This window comes from Aotus nancymaae, unplaced genomic scaffold (assembly GCF_030222135.1).
Source record: "Aotus nancymaae isolate 86718 unplaced genomic scaffold, 86718_ANA_hifiasm-v0.15.2.pri h1tg000033l, whole genome shotgun sequence".
Taxonomy (NCBI): domain Eukaryota; kingdom Metazoa; phylum Chordata; class Mammalia; order Primates; family Aotidae; genus Aotus; species Aotus nancymaae.
Genome location: NW_026988447.1, coordinates 15,951,013 through 15,975,801, shown reverse-complemented (window position 1 = coordinate 15,975,801; position 24,789 = coordinate 15,951,013). Strand labels below are relative to the sequence as shown.

General features: G+C 38.9%; 1 protein-coding gene across 4 annotated transcripts in view; it reads left to right on the top strand.

The window, feature by feature from the left end:
* FHIP1A (FHF complex subunit HOOK interacting protein 1A) overlaps positions 1–24,789 on the top strand; it is a 282,110-nt gene that overhangs the window by 173,919 nt on the left and 83,402 nt on the right. For 3 of the 4 annotated variants that reach the window (XM_012470035.2, XM_012470037.2, XM_012470036.2), the window contains exon 4: positions 16,570–17,196. In XM_012470035.2, coding sequence (XP_012325458.1) covers positions 16,570–17,196 — 627 coding nt within the window. Of the gene's footprint in view, positions 1–3,295; positions 3,400–16,569; positions 17,197–24,789 lie in introns of those variants that run through there. The other variant, XM_064383816.1, reaches the window with a different exon arrangement.

Here is a 24,789-nt window from a genome sequence, read left to right as displayed (position 1 = left end):
CTCCTGACCATGTGATCTGCCCACCTTGGCCTCCCAAAGTGCTGGGATTACAGGTGGGAGCCACCACGCCTGGCACGCACATGTTTGTAATTGAGAACATTTTCAGCTCCTGTCATTTCGTTAGGCTGAGAAAGTCTATCTTACTACATAATCTTTGCTCCCAGCCCCATTTTGTTTATTTGTTTGTGCATAATACCTTTGATTATAATCATTTCTGCTGGGGTAACTCTGATATGATCCATTTAGTATTCTGTGCCACTTTCCAAAGACATGATATATTATCAACTTCTTGATTATATATAGGTGGGTCATCTGCCCTGTCAGATTCTGTCCCAGGCAGGCTTTCTCCAAACATGAGGAATATGTCAGTACTCTTTCACATTGTTAAAAGATTAATTATTGGTCCCAGAATCATATTATTCATTTCCATAACCAATACGAACGACTTCAGCATTATCAGACATTTTGGGTTCTCTGAAGCACAGTATAGATATATAGTACTCTCAGTGCAGACGAGTCTTGAGTTGAAGGTAAGGATAACTTTGTCAGAGGGGATGGTGTTTAGTTGTTAAGTATTTTCTTTTGTAAAGTAGGGACACTCATGGTCCTATTGTTGGCTCAGCCATTTCTTTACCTTTGGGCAGGTGTTTTTAACCTTTTTTAGGCCTTGAATTTTACTTTTAAATAAATCTGGAAAATGCTCTCAGTCTCTGCTTACAGAGGCTCTTGAGGGCCTTTCTGTTATCTTTATGAATGAAAATACTGGTTGAAGAAATTTATGTGAGTGTCCAAGTGTGATTGTTCAATGGAGATTTACTGAGCCCACACTCCAGGCATATCACTGTAGGCACCACAGGTAGGACTTGAGAATGTATAAGCATTGGTTTCAGCTTTAGAAAAAGTATAAGCTAATTCAGATGACATTGCAGGAAATTATTACAAAATGAATAACCGTGATTACAGGAATTAAGTCAAGAGAAGGGGCTATTATGGCTGAAAATGGCCTGGGAATGGAGAAGGTGAGATTTTGCTAGGTTGTCTATGGAAAAGGAAGGTTTTGATGACAGACAGGAAAATAATATTTCAGAGAGTGAATACTGGGAACAAATGCTTAATTTTAGCTTTTTTGGATAGTAAACATAAAGGAGGGGAAGGCAAAAAAAATCAGAGCCAAGCAAGAAATGTGGGACCAAGAGTGAGATAAGAAATGAGATCTTCAGTTGGTGGGAATGAGGGCTATTTATGTGTTGTTTTGGAATTTCCTACATTAGCTCTTGGCTATGAGTTGTTGGGCTGGGGTGGGTGAAGAGGATTTGCAGAGAATTGGGAAAGGAACACAAGTCTGACATGAGCTCCTAGGCCTACTGTGACTGTAGCCCATGGGTTCCCCTGAGGCAACTCAAGAAAAACCTGTAAGGCGGGTAGGGAATGATTCATAGACGAAGCTGGAAAGCATTTTATTTGCTCAGGTGCTCCCTTACCTGCCCAGTGTAATGCTTTTTTAAATGTTAAATTAGGAAAAAGTGAAGGCAACAAAAGCCTGTGGTATCCCAAATTCTATTTGTTAGGAGGAGACATAAGTACAAATTCAACATAATTAACTTGTATTTGACTGGTTCTGTTCTGCTATTTGTTAATAGCTTCTATTCCAGAGCTTGAGTTAAAAAGCAAACATTGATGAGGGAGGAGATCTGCTTGCCCACTTAAACCTTAGATCTTGTCAGACGCAGCTAGTATACAAGCAGCCATTATCCAAGCAATCTGTGATTCAGGGGTGTTGCCAGGGGAGAGACCTTAAATGGCCCAGACCTTAAATGATCCAATTGAGGTTCCAAACTGTTTCCGGGTCCACTGATCTCATGGCACCCCCAGAATCATTCTTGAGTAGACTTTCAGGAATGGTTGCATTCCTGATAGTGACACTGAAGAGTCTGGGCTATAGAAAGTAGCCCCTGACTTCTCACCTTCTGAGATGCCATCCTGTGCCATAAGTTGCCAGAGTGATGAATCTCAAACCCAGATCTGTCTGGTTCATTCCTCTAGTTGAACCTTTCAGTGGCATCTGGCCACCTACAGGCCAGGATGTCGCACAGAATTTGTTATATCCTGACTTCTGTTACTCTCTGCTTCTCATTTAATCTCCAAAAATGCAAAGTTGCCTGGGGTTCCTAGCCTCCCCTCTCCTGGGCAGTGTCCATCATGCTGTTTCAGTCCTCTGTGCCTTAGGCACTCGTTCTTCTTTTTGCCTGAAATATTTCTCCCACTGGTTAAATGTCTGACCTTCTACAGGCCTCATTTGAGGCATCATTTGCTCTAGGAAACCTTCCCTGCCCTCTTTCATGCTTCCACTCCATGTTCCAGCATTAACCTGAGTATTCTATCACTGTTACACCAACCAGCCTTTAATTTAGTTACTTACATTTTTAGAGACAGAGTCTCGCTCTGTTGCACTGGAGTGCAGTGGCTATTCACAGGTGCAATTACAGCTCACTACAGCCTTGAACTCCTAGCTCAAGAGATTCTGCTCCCTCAGTCTGCCAAGTAGCTGGGACTATAGATAGGTGCCACCATGTGTAATTCAACCACCTTTTATTAAAATTACATATACAATATCTTCTTCACAAACTCATTACAAGCGACTCAAGATCAGAGGCCATTTGTAACTTACATCCCCATTGCCCAGAACAGTGTGACATATAGTAGATGTTCAATAAAATATTGAACTGAAAGGCAGTCAGTATGAAATACAAGTTTAAAAAACTAGGCAACTTAGGAAACAGCTTTCAACATACAGTAATTTAAAAACAATTTAATAATTAATATGGTAATTATACAATTAATCATTTAATTGTATAATTAACAGCTTTCTACATACACAATTTAAAAACAGTTAAACAATTAATATAATTACACAATTAATCAAATAATTAATTGTATAATTTATCACCAGCAAGATCTTTGGACTTGCATTAAATGATCGGGAAGAGTGCATATATGTGTTTAACTTTTATAATAGTCTATACGAGCAGTTTATAATCTAGTAGACTATTGTTTTTATCTCTTGCCTTTGTGTCTTTGTTTTTTTTCTGAATGGAAGAGAGGACAGAAATAGTAAGAAGCATTAGTCCACCAGGCAATAAACTATTCAACTAGACTGCCATGTGCGTTAAATTCTCTACACTAGTTATATTTGATGGCACAGTTGTACTTTCTGAAGCTTCATGGACCTTGCTCTATTCATTCTCATCTACTCCTTTCAAGCATTGAATTCTAAATGGTGTCTGCTCTTAGAGCTAGAAGAACAGAGGAGGTGGGTTAAAAAGATCGACTGGAGAGGATCCAAGATGGCCGAATAGGAACAGCTCTGGAGTGCAGTTCCCAGCAAGAGCAACACAGAGGGTGAGTGATCATCGCATTTCCAAATGAGTTTTTACTGCCTACAGACCAGGAGATTCCCAGGCTGAGAAGTGTCACGAATTTCCAGCACAGCTGTTTCAGCTGGTACTGCGGGTTTCCACACAAGAACTCACACAAATATGGGTGACCATTTCAACTGGCACCTGGAATGCGTGGGAGACAGAGCTGCCCATTCAATTGAAAAAGAGGGGGCTGAAACAGGGAGCCAGGTGATCTGGCTCAGTGGGTCCCACCCCCGCCAAGACCAGCAATCTGAAACGCTCTGGATTGAGAGTTTCCCAGCAAGTGCAGCCTGACCCAGGATGGTCCAGCTCAGTGCGGGGAAGGGCGCCCACCATTACCAAGGCAGTCCACCACTACTGAGGCAGTCTGCTGTTACCGAGGCAGTCCGCCATTACCGAGGCAGTCTGCCATTACTGAGGCAATCCGCCATTCCTAAGGCAGTCCACCATTACTGAGGCAGTCCGCCATTACTGAGGCAGACCACCATTACTGAGACAGTTCTAATTGTACCTCTGTAAACAAAACCACAAGGAAGTTTACACAGCAGCTGGGCAGAGCCCATGGCAGCTCAGCAACACCTCTGCTAGCAGACTGTGACTAGACTACCTCCTTGCTGGGCAGGGCATCTCTGAAAAAAGACAACAGCATGTCAGGAACTTATAAATAAAGCCCCACTTTCCCAGGACAGAGCACCTGGGAAAAGAGGCACTTATGAGTTCCACTGCAGCAGACTTAAATGTACCTGCCTAGCAGCCCTGAATGGAACAATTGAGCTCCCAGTTCAGCACTTAAGCTCCTATAAGGGACAGACTGTCTCCTCAAGCAGCTTCCTGTCCCCTGTATATCCAAAGAGACACATCATAAAGGAGAGCTCAGGCTGACATCTTGTGGATACCCTTCTGTGATGAAGATAACAGGAGACGAAACCAGCAGCAACCTTTACTTTTTTGCAGCCCCAGCAGGTGATCCCCAGGCAAGCAGGGTCTTGAGTGGACCTCTAGCAGTCCTGCAGCAGATGGGCCTGACTGTTAGAAGGAAAACTAAAAAACAGAAAGAAATAGCTTCAACATCAACAAAAAGGACATCCACTCAGAGACCCCATCCAGAAGTCACTAACTACAAAGACCACAGGTAGATAAATCCACAAAGATGGGAAGAAACCAATGCAAAAATAATGAAAACACCCAAAACCAGAATGCTTCTCCTCCAAGGGATCACAACACCTCATCAGGAAGGGATCAAAGCTGGATGTAGAATGAGTCTGATGAATTGACAAAAGCAGGCTTCAGAAGTTGGTAACAACAAACTTCTCTGAGCTAAAAGAACATGTTTTAACCCAATGCAAAGAAACTAAGACCCTTGAAAAAAGGTTAGACGAAGTGCTAACTAGAATAAACAGCTTAGAGAAGAATATAAATGATTTGACGGAGCTGAGAAACACAGCACGAGAACTTCGCAAAGCATACACAAGTTTCAATGGCCGAGTCAACCAAGTAGAAGAAAGGATATGAGAGATTGAAGATCAACTCAATGAAATAAAATGAGAAGGCAAGATTAGAGAAAAAAGAGTGAAAAGAAATGAACAAAGCCTCCAAGAACTATGGGATTATGTGAAAAGATATAGTCTACATTTGATAGGTATACCTGAATGTGACAGAGAGAATGAATCCAAGCTGGAAAACACTCTTCAGGACATTTATCCAGGAGAACTTCCCCAATCTAGCAAGGCAGGCCAACATCAAGTCCAGGAAATACAGAGAACACCACAAAGGTATTCCTCAAGAAGAGCAACCCCAAGGCACATAATTGTCAGATTCACCAGTGTTGAAATGAAGGAAAAAATGCTAAGGGCAGCCAGAGAGAAAGGTCGGGTTACCCACAGGAAGCCCATCAGACTCACAGCAGATCTCTCAGCAGAAACCCTACAGGCAGAAGAGAGTGGGGGCCAATATGCAACATCCTTAAAGAAAAGAACTTTCAACCTAGAATTTCATATCCAGCCAAACTAAGCTTCAGAAGCAAAGGAGAAATAAAATCCTTTATGAACAAACAATTGCTCAGAGATTTTGTCACCACCAGACCTGCCTTACAAGAGGTCCTGAAAGAAGCACTAAACACAGAAAGGAACAACCAATACCAGCCACTGAAAAAACATACCAAATGGTAAAGACCATCAACACAGCGAAGAAACTGCATCAACTAATGGGCAGAACAACCAGCTAGCATCAAAATGGCAGGATCAAATTCACACATAACAATATTAACCTTAAATGTAAATGGTCTAAATGCCCCAATCAAAAGACACAGACTAGCAAATTGGATAAAAAGTCAAGACCCATTGTTGTGCTGTATTCAGGAAACCCATGCAAGGACACACATATGCTCAAAATAAAGGGATGGAGGAAGATTTACCAAGCAAATGGAGAACAAAAAAAGTAAGAGTTGCAATCTTAGTCTCTGATAAAATGGACTTTAAACCAACAAAGACCAAAAGAGACAAAGAAGGGCATTACATAATGGTAAAAGGATCAATGCAACAAGCAGAGCTAATGATCCTAAGTATATAGGCACCCAATACAGGAGCACCCAGATACATAGAGCACCTAACAGCCTACAAAGAGACTTACGGTCCCACACAATAATAGTGGAAGACTTTAACACTCCACTGTCAATATTAAATCAAAGAGACAGAAAATTAACAAGGATATCCAGGACTTGAACTCAGATCTGGACCAAGCAAACCTAATAGACATTTACAGAACTCTCCACCCCAAATCCACAGAATATACATTCTTCTCGGCACCACATTGCACCTACTCTAAAATTGATCACATAATTGGAAGTAAATCACTCCTCGGCAAATGCAAAAGAACAGAAATCATAAGAAACAGTCTCTCAGACCACAGTGCAATCAAATTAGAACTCAGGATTAAGAAACTAACTCAGAACTGCACAACTTCGTGGAAACTGAACAACTAGGTCCTGAATGTCGACTGGATAAACAATGAAATGAAGGCAGAAATAAAGTTGTTCTTCAAAACCAAAGAGAACAAAGATACAATATACCAGAATCTCTGGGACACATTTAAAGTAGTGTCTAGAGGGAAATTTATAGCTATAATGCCCACATGAGAAGTGAGGAAAGATCTAAAATCAACACCCTATCATCAAAATTTGAAAGAGCTAGAGGAGCAAGATCAAAAACACTCAAAAGCTAGCAGAAGACAAGAAATAACTAAGATCAGAGGAGAACTGAAGGAGATAGAGCCACAAAAAAACCTTTGAAAAATCAATAAATCCAGTAGCTGATTTTTGAAAAGATCAGCAAAATAGACAGACTTCTAGCCAGATTAGTAAGAGAAGAGAGAAGAATCAAATAGATGCCATAAAAAACAATAAAGGTGATATTACCACCGATTTCACAGAAATACAAACTACCATCAGAGATTACTACAAACAACTCTATGTATGTAAACCATTAAACCTGGAAGAAATGGATAAATTCGTGGACACTTGCATCCTCCCAAGCCTAAACCAGGAAGAAGTTGAAACCCTGAATAGACCAATAACAAGGGCTGAAATTGAGGCAGCAATTAATAGCCTACCAACTAAAAAAAGTCCAGGTCCAGATGGGTTCATAGCCGAATTCTATGAGACATACAAAGAGGAGCTGGTACCACTCCTTCTGAAACTATTCCAAACAATACCAAAAGAATCCTTCCCAAATCATTTTATGAGATCACATCATCCTAATGCCAAAACCCGGCAGAGACTCAACCAAAAAAGAAAACTTCAGGCCAAAATCCATGATGAACATAGATGCAAAAATCTTCAATAAAATACTGGCAAAACAATTTCAACAGCACATCAAAAAGCATATCCATCACTATCAAGTAGGCTTCATCCTGGGGATGCAAGGCTGGTTCAACATATGCAAGTGTGTAAACATAATTTACCACATAAACAGAACCAAAGACAAAAACCACGTGATTATCTCAATAGATGCATAGAAGGCCTTTGACAAAATTCAACAGCTCTTTATGCTAAAAACTCTCAATAAACTAGGTGTTGATGGAACGTATCTCAAAATAATAAAAGCTATTTATGACAAACCCAGAGCCAATATCATACTGAATAGGCAAAAACCTGAATCATTCTCTTTGAAATCTGGCACTAGACAAGGATGTCCTCTCTGACCACTCATATTCAATATATATTGGAAGTTTTAGCCAGAGCAATCAGGCAAGAAAAAGAAATAAAGGGTATTCAGTTTGGAAAGGAGGAAGTCAAATTGTCTCTCTTTGCAGACAACATGATTGTATAATTAGAAAACCACATTGTCTCAGCCCCAAATCTCAAATTGATAAGCAACTTCAGCAAAGTCTCAGGATACAAAATTAATGTGCAAAAATCACAAGCATTCCTATACACCAATAACAGACTAACAGAGAGCCAAATCAAGAGTGAACTGCCATTCACAATTGCTACAAAGAGAATAAAATAAAACTAACAAAGGGTGTAAAGAGCCTCTTCAAGGAGAACTACAAACCACTGCTCAAGGAAATAAGAGAGGGCACAAACAGATGGAAAAACATTCCATGCTCATGGCTAGGAAGAATCAATATCATGACAATGGCCATACTGCCCAAAGTAATTTATACATTCTATGCTACCCCATCAAGCTACCAATGACCTTCTTCACAGAACTAGAAATATCACCTTAAACTTCATAAGGAACCAAAAAAGAGTCTGCATAGCCAAGACAATCCTAAGCAAAAAGAACAAAGCGGGAGGCATCACACTACTTGACTTAAACTATATTACAAGGCTACAGTAATCAAAACAGCATGGTACTGGTACCAAAACAGAGATATAGACCAATGTAACAGAACAGAGACCTCGGAGGCAACACCACACATCTACAACCATCTGATCTTTGACAGACTTCACAAAAACAAGCAATGGGGAAAGGATTCCCTGTTTAATAAATGGTATTGGGAAAACTGGCTAGCCATATGCAGAAAGAAGAAACTGGACCCCTTCCTGACACCTTACACTAAAATTAATCCAGATGGATTAAAGACTTAAACATAAGACCTAACACCATAAAAACCCTAGAAGAAAACCTTGGCAAAACCATTCAGGACATAGGCATAGGCAAGGACTTCATGACTAAAACACCAAAAGCATTGGCAACAAAAGCCAAAATAGACAAATGGGATCTAATTAAACTCCAGAGCTTCTGTACAGCAAAAGAAACAATCATTAGAGTGAACTGGCAACCAACAGAATGGGAAAAAATTTTTTGCAATCTACCCATCTGACAAAGGGCTAATATTCAAAATCTACAAAGAATTTAAACGGAGTTACGAGAAAAGAACAAACAAACTCATTCAAAAGTGGGCAAAGGATATGAACAGGTACTTTTCAAAAAAACATATATGAGGCTAACAAACATGAAACAATGCTCATCATCACTGGTCATTAGAGAAAGGCAAATCAAAAGCACCTTGAGGTACCATCTCATGCCAGTTAGGATGGTGATCATTAAAAAATCTGGAGATAACAGATGCTGGAGAGGCTATGGAGAAATAGGAACAGTTTTACACTGTTGGTGGGAGTGTAAATTAGTTCAATCTTTTTGGGAGACAGTGTGGCGATTCCTCAAGGACCTAGAAATAGAAATTCCATTTGACCCAGCAATCCCATTACTGGGTATATTCTAAGGATTATAAATCATTCTATTATAAAGCCACATGCCCACGTATGTTCACAGTAGTACTTTTTACAATAGCAAACACTTGGAACCAACACAAATGCCCATCGATGATAGACTGGACAAGGAAATTGTGGCACCATGGGATACTAGGTGGCCATAAAAACCAATGAGTTTGTGTCCTTTGTGGGGACATGGATGAATCTGGAAATCATCATTCTCAGCAAACTGACACAAGAACAGAAAATCAAACACCGATTGTTCTCACTCATAGGCGTATGTTGAACAATGAGAACAGATGGACATAGGGAGGGGAGCATCACACACTGGGGTGTGTTGGGGGGTCTAGGGGAGGGAGAGTTGGGGGTGGGGAGATTGAGGAGGGATAACATGGGAGAAATGCCAGATACAGGTGACGGGGGGAATGGAGGAAGCAAACCACATTGCCATGTATGTACCTGTGTAACAATCCTGCATGATCTGCACATGTACCCCAGAACCTAAAGAAAAAAAAATCAGTTGGAAATGCACGTTTTTGTCTTTGCTTCTACTTAATTAATAGCTCAGAATGACTTCTTCCTACCTTCAGCCTCTAAAATTAAGCTGTTTAAAAATTTTTTAGGCTAAGAAAATGTCAGAGCTCAAACAGAGTAATAGTGATAGATGAGGAAAAGTCAGTGGTTTTAGTAACCTTTTTCATCTTGGAGAGGGGCAGGGATGGGAAAAAACAGAACCATCTAGACTGGTTAATTAAGTCAAATGTCTTCCCACAATAATGAAAAATAGATAATATACTTGAGGTATGGTATCTTGTGTAGAGCGCCAGGTCACTCGAATCTAATGTCTAGAGCATCCACGCGTGGATTTGACACGTGTACTGTATTTAGTCTCATTCCCTTCCTCTGCTCATCTCCACTCTTTCACTCTGTGCCTTATAGTAGACTAAATGATAGGAAAATTAAGTAAAGCCTTTGAGAGATGAAAAGTTCAGAAGTATTAGAGAAGTCTGATTAATTAGTAAATTGGTATTTGTTAACATTTCAAAAAGTTCTCTCTCTTCCAAACCTTACAGGTAGCCTTAACCTTGAAAGTAGAAGGTAAAGTGAACAAAAGCAATACTTCTTAAGTTAGAGGGCTGAGGCATTAACTTGCACTTCTATCAGACTCTAAAGCGGTTGAGTATGGCCAGGCATGGTGGCTCAGCCTGTAATCCCAGCACTTTGGGAGGCCTAGGTGGGGAGATCACTTGAGATCAGGAGTTTGTCACCAGCCTGGCCAACATGATGAAACCCTATCTCTCCTAAAATAATGAAATTAGCTGGGCGTGGTGGCACATGCCTGTAATCCCAGCTACTTAAGAGGCTGAGGCAGGAGACTTGCTTGAACCCAGGAGGCGGGAGGTTGCAGTGAGCCGAGATTGTGCCATTATACTCCAACCTGAGTGACAGAGTGAGACTGCATCTCAAAAAATAAAAATAAAAATAAAAAAAAAATAAGAATGGTTGAGCATGTTGACATATCAGCAACTCTCCTTATTATGTGCTTAGTGATAAGTTTGATTTTTGCTGTGGTTGAAATTAGTGTTCTTTGAAATATTATTATTTAGATAATTACTCTCCTTAAATCCTTTCCATAACTGTTTTATCCAAGATTTAGGCAAGCCTCTGGAGCTCAGGACCGCAGCTGACATTAAATAATGTGTTAAATGAATTATAACTTAACTGTTGTTAAGTGAATTATAAAACTGTTACCTTAATATAAAAAGAAGTGACTTGGTAGAGGTCTCCCTGTGGAAATAGGTGCACAAGGAATACTCCATACTGAAAGATGTAGCTGTTAAGTAATGAACAAGGACTAATGGAAACAACTTTTGTGTAGTTATTTGATGTATTAAGTGGAATTTGGCTTAAGACAGCTAAATCTTGCCTTTCAGTGTGATGGAAAATATTGCATAGTAACTTGGTTTTTTCCACAGTGCTACCTTATTTTAGCATTCCAAAGGATTTTGAAGTATGAGTTTTACACAAATGACTTTCTTAAAATAACTAGGCTCTAACTTTGGTAGCATAAATAATCACCTACTGATACATGCATATATGTAAGACATAGAACAATATTAAGAGGAATCAAAGCTAGTCTCCTGAGAGAGAAACACTTGTGTGTATCGTAAAGGGTAATCATTTGTAGCTGAGGTACAATTATTTTATTTATGTACAGCTTTCATTTTAAAAGCATTTGTATTTCCTATTTAGAGTTTGTGCCTATTTGAAATTCAGGCCAGTTATCACTGACTCACAGGAGCCATCATTAGGGATTAGGATAGGAGTATCTGATACTATTTAATGAAAGAAATATGCTATTTATTTATCTTTTTTTTTTTTTTGAGACGGAGTTTCGCTCTTGTTACCCAGACTGGAGTGCAATGGCGCGATCTCGGCTCACCGCAACCTCCGCCTCCTGGGTTCAGGCAATTCTCCTGCCTCAGCCTCCTGAGTAGCTGGGATTACAGGCACGCACCACCGTGCCCAGCTAATTTTTTGTATTTTTAGTAGAGACGGGGTTTCACCATGTTGATCAGGATGGTCTCGATCTCTTGACTTCGTGATCCACCCACCTCGGCCTCCCAAAGTGGCTATTTATTAATCTTATTTAGCCCCAGTAATTTTCACATTAATAAGTCAAATGGCTTTGAAATTAGGTTAAATATAGCTCTATGAATTAAATATTTTTAGCACCATTGTTTACTCTGTTGACTTTTATGTGATTCTTTCTTTTTGGAATTATGATACTTTGCATTTAGGATCTATATGTGATCTAAGCTAGTGATGCACTCAAACACATACATACACACACACACACACACACACACACACGCCTGTGTTTGTTAAAGTTTGTAGATCAGCAAGTGCCTAGCTATGATCAGCAGAACATTTAAGTTACTATTTCTGATCTCAGCTGGTTTACTTAATTAATGAGTGTGGGTTTTCTAAGGTGTTGATTTGTTTTTAAAATGATATTTTCAGCCTAATAAAGTAAATTTGTTTTATAATTTGGAAATATTTGCAAAGTATATTTTGCTTGCTTGCTTTCTTTCACCTGCTGAGATCCCTCTGGCCCCGTGTGTGTGTGTGTGTGTGTGTGTGTGTGTGTGTGTGTGTTTTCCCTGTACTGAATCCCTGAGACTGAGTCTAGATGACTGAGAAGAAGCCAGGTCTGGGAAATGAGGCAAGGCTGAGAGTATAAGACAGCTGGTAATCAGGAGTAGACCAGGCCAGGGAGAGCCACTGTGAGCAGCATGAAATTGTAGCATCCATAGCACTGGAAGGTAAGAGTTGGTAACTGGGTGGAACTGGTAGCAGCAGAAATCAGGGATACAGAAATATTGAAGTTTGATGGGAGTTATATGAAAAGAGGACACAAAAGGAAAAAATAAGGCCGGGCGCGGTGGCTCAAGCCTGTAATCCCAGCACTTTGGGAGGCCGAGGCGGGTGGATCACGAGGTCAAGAGATCGAGACCATCCTGGTCAACATGGTGAAACCCCGTCTCTACTAAAAATACAAAAAATTAGCTGGGCATGGTGGCGTGTGCCTGTAATCCCAGCTACTCAGGAGACTGAGGCAGGAGAATTGCCTGAACCCAGGAGGCGGAGGTGCGGTGAGCCGAGATTGCGCCATTGCACTCCAGCCTGAGTAACGAGAGCGAAACTCCGTCTCAAAAAAAAGGAAAAAATAAGGAATAGTCCAGGTCAGATCAGAGATCAGTCAGTTTATAGAAACTGAAAGAAGTATGTCACCATTTGAGTAACAAACTTCGGATATTGGGATAAAAGTTCTTTGGCATTTCAGTGCAAACTGTGCTCCAGTCAAGAAGCTTCTTAGGCATTCCCTGCCAACGTAGGAACCAGTCCCAGGGTTGAGCCACCAGTGCCCACTTGTAAAAGCAGGTCATGGGTGTGTCTGCCTGAAAAAGAAAAGGAGGTAGCCTGGTAAGGTCCTAAGGAGACAGGTTAAGGACGTGTAGCAACACAAGCATAATCAGCACTTTGCTGAGCCCTGTGTTTTCCATGACTCACATACCTTGGTTGTAACACACCCATCTTCCAGGCAGTAAAACCAGTGGGTTAGGGATGGGTCTTAAATGTGTCTGCTCCATCTGAAGGCAGTATAGGGGAACTACTATAAAGAGGGTGAAGATGCTTGAGTTTAAAAGCTGCTAAACAGTTTGCATTCTGTATAAAAAATCTTAGCTCTCTTTTTAAGGTTTTTCATAGCCAAAAAAAAGGAGGTCTGTTTGTAAAGGAATGAATTGGAATAAATAATATAAATGAAGGTTAATTAATGAGAAAAGTACAATTTATGGTTATGTAAATAAAGACTTTTGCTGTATCTTACATATTCGTATGCATATATAGTATATGTAAATACTTATGCATATTTATAAATTTGTATTGCTTGGAAATTGCTGAGACTTAAGAGACCACTAATTGTTAACTGTTTTTAACTCAATGGTTCAGTCTTTTTTGGACATTAGTACATGATTACTTTGTCTACCTTTGTTTCTGTTTATGTTATGAAGTTAGATAAACTTACAGGAAAGAACTCATTAGCCTTAAAATCTCATTTATATCTCTTTAGACTCATTTATAATCATATATGTACTTGGCAATGTATTTGCTTTTTAACTTACATTTTAATGATATAAAATGAATTTACTTAGTGTTTATTTTTGATGGTTCTATTGTATGGTGATGTAACACATTTAGATTGTAACTCTTTTATTCTTGACCATTTGAGTCAACAATATTTTTTTCATTATTGGAAAATTGAACATTTTTTAACAAATTAATTTTGGGTTGTTTCCTTGGGGCATTTTCCCCAAAGTCAGATTAACAAGTTAAAGGGCAGGTACGATTTTATAGCTTCTATTACATATTGCCAGGTTGTTCTCCAGAAAGATTGAGCTAATTTGCCACTCCACTATCAATGTATAAAGCACAGCCCCAGTTTTAGATAGTTTAGGCAGTCTGGGCACACATGAAAAGTATAATTACATTTTTACTCTGAGGCCTAACTGTAAAGATAGCTCTCATAAGCAAACTCAATATATGGACTTTGAAATTATAGAACTGATAAGGCATGTACTTTGTTCTTCAGAATATGGATGCTTGAAGTTAGGGACTTTTGGGAATGGAGAATGTGTGGTGTGGAGGTAGAGAGTCCCTTTGGACCAGTGTGGTATTGTGATTGCATTATATTGACATGTTGGTAAGGCCCTGAACAAAGGGATGGGGGAGAACCAGGTCCTAGTGTTTCTGCGAACTGGAAGGTCACCAGATGCCCCTAGAGGGCTTGGTGGAGGTTGCAGGATATTGGGTACACTTTGGAGTCAGGCATACAGCAAAGGAGAAGAGGATGTCTAGCGGCTGTCCTGTGGCCACTAGTCGGTGGGCCAGGTACTCCCTGGGTAGAGGCTAGCCAAAGTCCTTCCTTATTAAAATGTCACCTCAAGGGTGTTGGGGTGATTTTTTTGCCTTTGTAACACAGCATTATCAACTTTATAATGGGAGTCAATAGAGATTATAGATTCTGTGGAAATTCTTTTCTTCTGTAAGGATGGACTTGCCTGGTCTATAAAGATTTTTTTTTTCCTGTTTCTGACAAGGGAGAGACTTAGACCTTTACCTGAGAAATAAATTTCCTTCGTTACTCATGCATGCTGACATAGCATTGTACCTTTGCCAGCTTCCCCAATGACTTGCAAAAATTCCATAACCTAAGTACTTACACAGAACATGTAACAGCACATCACAGAACTGGACCCAGAGAGTACTGCAAAAGACACGTCGATTCCATGGAATTCAGAAAGGCAAAAAGGGACAAAGATAAAGTCATTGATACAATGTTTGGTTGTTTAAAAATTGTATGTGTATATTTTCAAGGGAATTAAATGGAATGAGTATTATACTAGAATGTGAATATTATACTAGAAATTCTAAGTCATAAAGTAAAATGGAAGTTGAGATAGAAAATTGGTTTAGTTTCCAGGTGGCAAAGTGGAAATAAGTACCTGTTGGCAGAAAAAGGTGAGAAACCTTCAAATGCTAGCAGTGGGAAAGGAGAGAAGCTGACCAGGGCTGTGAGGTGACCTATTTAAGGATTTTTTTTTTAATTGTTAATTGAATTGTTTGTGGTAAAATATATGTAACAAAATAGACCATCTTAATCAATTTTTTGTTGTTTTTTGTTTTGTTTGAGACAGAGTCTTTCTCTGTTGCCCAGGCTGGAGTGCAATGAAACGATCAAGGCTTACTGCAGCCTCAACCTCCTGGGGCTCAAGTGATCCTTCTACCTTAGAGTCTCAAGGCATGCACCACCATATCCAGCTAATTTCTAAAGTTATTTTGTAGAGACAGGGTCTCACTATTTTGTCTAGACTGGTCTTGAAGTCCTAGGCTCAAGTGATCCTCCTTCCTTGGCCTCTCAAAGTACCGGGATTACAGGTGTGAGTCACTGCACCCAGCCTCATGTTTTAAGTGTATAATTTAATGACATTAACAACATTTGTAATTATCACCTCTGTTTCCAAAACTTTTTAATTACTCCAAACTTCAGGGATTTATTTTGTAATTGGTTTTCTCAGAATTTTTTCAGCTTAAAGGAATACAGCATTCAAACTCTTCATTTTTTAGTTTCAGTATATGCCATATGTTAGGGTTGATTCTACTAGTTATATGTCTCTTGTTCATCAGTTTCCTTTTATCTTTTCTGTTGCTGCGTGTTTGGTTGAAGAGGGCATCCATCCAAGTAGGGAAGGGAGGATATTGTTCTGTCAAGGGCATATGATAGCTGTGTTCCTCTGCTGAGATCTTCAAAGCAATTCTATGTGTAGGAGAACATGGGTAGTAAAGTTTCCTTTTCCTTATTTAATGCATTTTAAAATTAAAAAGCAATATTATACATCAACAATTTAGAAAAAAAATTTAAGAATCTGTCATCACTTTGAACATAAAAATGATTCTTTTTGCATATTTTTTCACATACGTCTTTGCTATCGATTATTATGCATCTAACATCTACAAATAGCTTGCTTTTTTCATCTAACATATCACTTACCATTTTTCATTTTTCTCAATTGTGTTCATAATAATCCAAAGAATGCATGTAGCTTAATTTATATAGCCATACTATTTTCTTCAATATTTAGATTGTTGAAATTTATAAATGTATAAGTAACCATCTTCAGACATCTTTTGATAGTTTAACTCCTTCATTTTAGTGTTTGAGAGGGAGACACACACACACAATACTCACACATCTCTTGTTGTGGGCAATAGCTCCCGCATTTTTGGTGGAGATTTGGCAAATTGAGGGTGATGTGTTTTTACAATTATGATAAACATCAGATGGATGACAAATGTTTGATTTGGTTACAGGTTGTGAAAATCTTGGAGAAGCACGACCCCTTGAAGAACACCCAGGCAAAATATGGGTCTATCCCTCCAGATGAGGCCAGTGCTGTGCAGAATTATGTAGAACACATGCTCTTCTTGTTGATTGAAGAGCAAGCCAAGGATGCTGCAATGGGGCCGATTCTGGAATTTGTGGTCTCTGAGAACATCATGGAGAAACTTTTCCTTTGGAGCTTGAGAAGGGAATTTACTGATGAGACTAAAATTGAGCAGCTAAAGATGTATGAGATGTTGGTCACTCAGTCGCACCAGCCTCTGCTCCACCACAAACCCATTCTGAAGCCTCTGATGATGTTACTGAGCTCTTGTTCAGGAACAACCACCCCCACTGTGGAGGAGAAGCTGGTTGTCCTACTCAGTCAGCTCTGTTCCATTCTTGCCAAAGATCCATCCATTCTAGAACTCTTCTTCCACACAAGTGAAGACCAAGGCGCTGCCAACTTCCTCATCTTCTCCCTTCTGATTCCCTTCATTCACCGAGAAGGGGCAGTAGGCCAGCAAGCTCGGGATGCCTTGCTATTCATCATGTCTCTCTCTGCTGAGAACAGCATGGTGGCCCATCACATCGTGGAGAACACCTACTTTTGTCCAGTAAGTCTCTCTCATTGGCATATTTTCCACTCATTCCCTTTTTTCTCTTCTGTTGCTAATGATGAATACTTTCTTATTCCCACTTTCCTCCCAGCAAGTTGTATTTGGCACTTCCTATGGAAAGATGTTTAGAGGAAATCTTTTGGAGGGAGCAGAGGAATCTAAGTTGAGGTGCTATTTGACTGAACAGTGTCAGCTCATCATAAGCCAACAGAGGGAGCTATATGTCTTACCATTTTTGGTTAATTTTTACTGCATTAAGAATGATTTTAGTTTTTCTAGGAGCACATCCTGAGAGATTGGTAAAACCTATACTTTCTAATTCTTAGCTTTTCAGGTTGATTTTTCTCTGAAGAATCATGGCATGTGATAAGACCCCCACTGCTGGTTTCACAAATTAATTAGTTTCTCAGCAAGAAAATGACCGCTGGTTTTGTTGTACCATTTGAATTAAGTTTTAGTGTGTTTTGTTGTCATAGGAACATGGGGTGGTAGGGTGGGTGTTCAACAATGTGCAGGGGCCACACTGACGACAACAAATGCTGGCAAGGATGTGGAGGAATAGGAACTCTCATTCTTGCTGATGGGAATGCAAAATGGTACAGCCACTTTGGAAGACAGTTTGGCAGTTTCTTACAAAACTAAACATACTCTTACTATATGATCCAGCAATTGTGCTCCTTGATATTTACCTAAAGGAGTTGAAAACAAAAACCTGCACACGGATGTTTATAGAAGCTTTATTCCTAACTACCAACACTTGGAAGCAACCAAGATGTCCTTTAGTAGGTGAATAGATAAAGTAGGGGTATATGCAGATAATGGAATATTTTTCAGCTAAAAAGAAATGAGCCGTCAAGCCATGAACAGACATGGAGGAACCTTAAATGCTTACTACTAAGTGAAAGAAGCCAATCTGAAAAGGCTGCCTACTGTATGATTCCAACTATATGACATTCTGGAAAAGGCAGAATTATGGAGGCAGTAAAAAGATAATTTTTTTCCCCCTGAGCATTGGGGTAGGGTGAAGGATGAATAAGCAAAGCATTGAGGATTTTTATGGCAGTGAAATTACTTTGTATGATACTAGAATGGTGGGTACATGTCAATACACATTTGTCCAACCCCATAGAATGAAATAACACTGAGTGAGCACTCATGTAAACTATGGTTTTTGGGGTGACTATAATGTGTCACTGTAAGTTCAATTGTAACAAATGTAGCACTCTGGTAGGGGATGTTGATAATGGGGGAGGCTATGCATGTGTTGGGACAGGGGGTATATGGGATATCTCTGTACCATTCAGTTTTGTCGTGAACCTTAAACTGCTTTAAAGAAAACCTCTTAAAAATGACAGTTTTGAGAGGGAGCCATACGAGGTTTGGGTTTTAGCTTATTTGAATTGTTTAATTCAATTGTGTAATTCTGCTGTTAAAGGAGAGCAGATATTGTAACAAATCAAAATATTCAGGTGGTTCATGTGATCAATATGCAAAAGGCATTTAGAAAATACCATTTACAAAAGCAACATAATCATATGGTATGTTGAAATAAATCTAACAAATACATGAAAGGCCTTTATGGAGAAAATTGTAAATGACATAAAAGATCTAAATAAATAGAAAGCTCTACAGCTTGAAGATATTGTGTAGAGGAGACATTCATGCAGATTAATCTACAAAGTTGATGCAATTTATGTTTTAAAAACTTTATTATGAGAAAAAGTAAAACTTTTTATTATGAGAAAATTTAAAACACTAAGATAAACACTATATTTACACCACCAAGGTTTGAAGTTGTTAATATTTTGCCATTCTTTGCTATTTTATGCTTTTTGTTTTTGTTGTACCATTTGAAATTAAGTTACAGACATTAGATACTTTAGTCTGTATTTCCTATGAATGGGGACATTCTCCCATATAACCATAGTACTATTATTATACCTAAGAACATTATACAATAATTCCTTAATACGATCTAGTATCCAGTTCTCCCATTATGCCCCAAATTACTTTCATGGCTTTTTTCTCCCCCTTTTTAGAGTCCAATAAAAGATATACATCTAGCTATCAGGTCTCTTTAGTCTCTGTTAATATAATAACAGCCTGCCACTTTTCTTCCCCCAACATTGACTTTTTAAGAGACCAAGCCATTGTCTTATAAAACACCCCCACATTCTGGGTTTGTTTGATTGTTTCTTGTGTAGTTTGACTTGTCCCTAACCCTGCATTTCTTGCAAATTGGACTTAGGTCTACATTCCCAGTTAAATTTAGGTTAAATATTTTTGGCAAGGATACTTTACAGGCCATGCTATATACTTACTGCATTACAGCAAGGGGCATGTGTTAAGTTGTCCCACTATTGGTGATGCAGTGAGATGCCAATTAATACTTATTAGAGTGGTAAATATTAGACATCTGTTAGACATCTAACAGTTAGTGGTAACTGTTAGACATCTGATAACACCAAGTGTTGTCAAGAGTGTGAAAGAAACAAGAACTTTGAGAATATAAATTGGCATAGTAACTCAGGAAAGCAGTATGGCAATGTTTGGTAAAACTGAGTATTTGCATACCGTGTGATCCTGCAGCTTCCCTTCTAGATATCTGGCCTGGAGAAATCTGGCAGTTATTTACAGGGATACATATACAAAGATGTTCAATAAAACAGTGATTTGAAAAACAGAAAAATAAAAGTACATGAAGTGAAAGATAAACTGGTTTATTAATATATCAGTGGAATACTTTTCAGCATTTAAAGTGTATGAATAATATATATTATCATGTAACTACATGTGTGAACACCAGTAAATCAAAAAACATGTTATTTGTTTATTTATTTATTTAGACAGAGTCTTGCTCTGTCACCCAGGCTGGAGTGCAGTGGCGCGATCTCAGCTCAGTGTGACCTCCGCCTCCCGGGTTCAAGTGATTCTCATATCTCAACCTCCCGAATAGCTGGCACTACAGGCATGTGCCACCATGCCTGGCTAATTTTTTGTATTTTTGGTAGAGACGGAGTTTCACCATATTGGCCAGGCTGGTCTCGAGCTCCTGACCTCAAGTGATCTGCCTGCCCAGCCTTCCAAAATGCTGGGATTACAGGCTTGAGCCACTGTGCCCAGCCCAAGTTTACATAAAAATCTAAAACACAGAATCTTAGTATATGCTGTTTTTTGGATATATATGTATACAGTAAAAATACAAAAATAACCACAATAATAATATATGCTAAGTTCAAGACTGTGGTTTCTTGGGGGTGAAGAAAGGAGAAGGGATGGTAATGAGATTGGAGTAGAGTGTATTTGTAATTTTTATTGTTTAAAAAAATCAAAGTGTTCTGAAGAAATTTTAGCAGAATGTTAATATCTGTTAAGTCTTGGTGATGGTTTTCTATTATGTTTTGTATATTTTTGATATTTCATAATTTAAAAATTTAAATATAACAAGAATGGACTGTTTTTAATGTTTAGTTTTACATTTAACTGTGTCATAAGCAGGTTTTACTGAGTATTGCTTTTATAAAAATATATTTTAAAACACTGTAGAGTTCATTAAAGTTGGAGAGAAAACAACATCTCTAGCTGACCTTGTTTGCTAGAATGGAACATGAGCTTTGTTGTGTTAAGTTGCCCCTCAGGATAGATCCCATAATCTCATTTGTACCCAGTTTTCTATAATTACATCTGACAACATAATTAAAAAAAAGGGCTCTTTATGTTGAAGATAAAAGCATACTCTATTAACCATCCAGCTAAGGACCACAATTGACAAAAAGGTTTCTCTAATTAATATGATTGTCAAAGTGTGTTAGCATCAGGCTGTTGGAAGAGTAATGACTCTTTCAGGAAACTGGACCACTTTTGGAAACCTTTATAGTTGATAGGAAGAGCTCTAGTTCTGCTGCCTCTTAGCTCAAGATGTGCTTTCCCAGGAGAAGGAGGAGAATGAAGATACTCTAGGGAACAATTTGGTGCCAACAAAAGGATCAGGACTAAATGACCCTGTCACTTTTTTTTTTTTTAAACCAAATATCGATGGTTAATCCCCTGCCACTGTATATATATAGGCATATGTAGAAAACAGTGTATACATAAATCAAGTAATACAAATTAAAGCAAGCGACCTTTAGGCACACATCCGCAGGTAGAATATTACTTATCCCAAATCCAAGATTTATGAGACTTTTTATTTTGGCAAGTTGTATCAAATAGTCCCTACCAGGTGTTATGCTGTGAGCTTCAGACTAAAGCCATCTGCCAAAAATCTTTGTTTGCTAAAATTAACCAGATATCATTAGATGTTTAAAGTTAAACATTACTTGTTCATTGTGCTGTGCGTGTCATCTTTTTTTTTTTTGTATGTCATCTTTCTTTCCTTCATTGGAAGCATTTCTATTGTGTAAAACATTATGCCAATCTCGGTACATGCATTATTTTCTTTAATCCTGGCAACAACTCAGTGAAGAAATGGAAATTTAGAGAACTTTAATAACTGCCTGTCAATGGCAGAGTCTGGTTCAAAACCACTTTTGTCTGATGCTAAAATCCTTGGTCTCAGCAACTGCTACGCTATACTGCTGCCAGGGAAGTTGTTTGCTTTTTTGTCTCTTGTTATCCTTATGGTTTTATATGGTGATTAGTTTCTTTTAAAGAGATTCTTGAGAGAAAATAAGTGAAAAATACTGGGTTAATACTTAATGTGTTGGGAATAAATGGAATGTTTTCCAATTTTTTTTGTTTTGTTTTCTGGATGGGAATCCTAAGATCAATAAAAGGCTAAAATAGTGGATGGGAATTTTATATTTAATTAACTGTTGAATACATCTGTATTTAAACTTTTTATAATTTAATTCTAAGTTAAAATGAAATTTAACAGTAAATAGAATGTGCTATTCATCTCTTAACCTAGAAAAGTTACCTGCAGATCTGCTGTTGCCTTTCCTTTTCCTTGTCCTGTTCCCATAGCACTGCGTATCTCCTTTGGTAGTAATCCTCTTTCTTGCATTTATTAGTTTATCAGCCATCTTCTCCATCTCTGCTGGTCTGACTTGTTCACTACTCTTTCTCCAGGATCAATCATGCATATGTCTGGCCCACAGTTTGTGTTTTAGAAATATGTGCAGTCTGGGTGAATGAATCTGAGCTGTGAGCACAGCCTAGGAAGGGAGGATATAAATACCATAAAGATTTAGAATCTTGTTCCTAAGACTATGTAATACTCTTTACTCTGCAGAATATTGTCTCCCCTGTTTCTTTGCCATTCTGAAGAAGATAGCAGAGACACTTTTCTTAGTGGCAGGAAGAGGCAGGACTTCCTGTTCTGCTGTCACTTTTGTACAGGCAGTGTCCTGTTCTGGGAGTGTCCTTGTGCATAGAGAGTATCCTTCTGTACAAGGAATATCCTTCTGGATGGGCAGCCTTCTGTTCACATCTCAACCATGCCCTTTCAGAATACTCATTTTAAAAAGTGAATATTACATATGTGTTATTTTTAATTACTGTCACTGATGTATGTAATTTGAAAATTAATGTTGCTGTAATTATATTGATATACTGAGTAGTTATTCCCAGCTTTTTAGTCAGACAAATTAAGTCTGTCTTTATGAATTCATCTTCAAAGCCTCAAAGTGGTTAAGAAATCAGGAGTGTGCAGAATTAAAGCCTTTGTTCTGTGGTTAATTTAGCATGAGTTAGCAAATGTAATTGATTTTAAAAATGTGGCATCAAGATTAGATTTCTCTTCTAGGAGAACTTTTGGTCTCTGTTCTCTTTTGCCAGAGGTTTCTAATTTATAAGAAGCAACTCATTTGGGTCACATTCAAAACTGGAATTAAAGTGATTTGTATGGGCATGTTCATTTTAAATAGGGGACATCTCCTTTGGGACCACATATGCCCTGAATTTTAAAAAAGAGATAAATGTACTGTCTTGTTTACTCTTGTATTTCCTGTACTTAACATAGTACCTGGCCTGAAGTAAGTTTTCTTTTTTTTTTAATGAGTGAGTAAATGAACGAGTGATTAAAGGTTGCCGGGAAATAGAACAGAGAAATGTAGATAATTTTTTATTTCTCTAGTACTGAAATGGTTCATTTATTTGTCTCCCTGTCCTTTATACTCTACTGGGAGCTTCTATATCATCTCCCCAACCCCTCCCACACCTTCTTATGACTTCATATGGTCTCTCCATGTTAAGACCTCTCCGACCTGTACTCTGTTGTTGAGTTGGGTATGTTATTCGTAGGAAGGACTCCTAGCATCTGAAACTCAACATACGTGACTGGACAAATCATCCATACCTCCAGTGTGGACTGGAATGAACAAGTCAGACAGGAGAGATGGAGAAGATAGGCAATACACTAATACATGCAAGAAAGATGATTGCTACACAAAGGGATACAGAGAGTGCTGTGGGAACAGGACAAGGGGAAAAGGGAGGCAACAATAGGTCTACAGATAATTTTTTTCCAAGTTTAACATACCTAGGCTTACACTTCCTTCTGACTTTCTGTTTGTGATGCCAGGCACTGTAGATTATTTTGTCATATCTCATCTGTCTAAATCTGCCTTTCCTTCTTCTCTCTCTGGTTTGCATGGCTTGAGGTCCCATACATGTTAATGCCTCCGTCTCTAGCCCAGAGCTCTCTCTTAAGCATCAGCCCCACATATCTGAATACTGGACTCTCCATTTGGATGCCCCACGTGCTTCTCATGGTGTCCTATAAAACCCTGCAGGATCTGATTCCCGTTTACCTTGCCAGTCTCTTTCCACCTGTAATTCTGCACTCTAACAACACTGCACTTCTCTTAGTTCCTGGAGAATACCATCTTTTCTTTCTCCTTTGAGCTTTTGTACATGCTGTTTTCTCCACTTGGAATATTCTTCCTTCCCCCTACTCTTTTTCTGGCTAACCCCTACTTATTAATCATTTCTTCTGAGAATGATTCCTGCTGCCAGCCCTCCAAATCTAAGTTAAGAGTCTTTTGTACACCAACAGCACCATCTATTTTCTATTATGTATTCTGAGTATTTCTAACACTGTTTTAATTGCCCGTTAATCTCATTTAGACAGTGAGATCAATGAGTATGTCACTATTTCTTTTCTGAGCCTGCCTCATTATATTTTCTTGAATGTTTCCATCTCATTTGAGGCCATTGTCACCTCAGGGTTTGTGCTAGATCAAAGCCTGTTGTAGCTGACCCTTTTTTTTTTTCTTTTGAGATACTCCAACTCTCTCTCCCAGGCTGGAGTGCAGTAGTCCAGTCTTGGCTCACTGCAACCTCGGCCTCCCAGGCTCAAGCGATTCTCTCTTGCCTCAGCCTCCTGAGTAGCTGGGATTACTGGCTTGTGCCACCACACCCAGCTAATTTTTGTATTTTTAGTAAAGACGGTTTCGCCATGTTGGCTGGACTGGTCTCAAACTCCTGGCCTCAAGTGATCCACCCACCTCAGCCTCCCCAAGTACTGGGATTACAGGTGTGAGCCACCGCCCCTGGCCCTGTAGCTGACTTCTTTGCATCCATTCTGTGCCATCCCTGGCCAGCCTATACATATCTAGCAAGTCAGAATCTCCAAGTTGCTGCTTAATC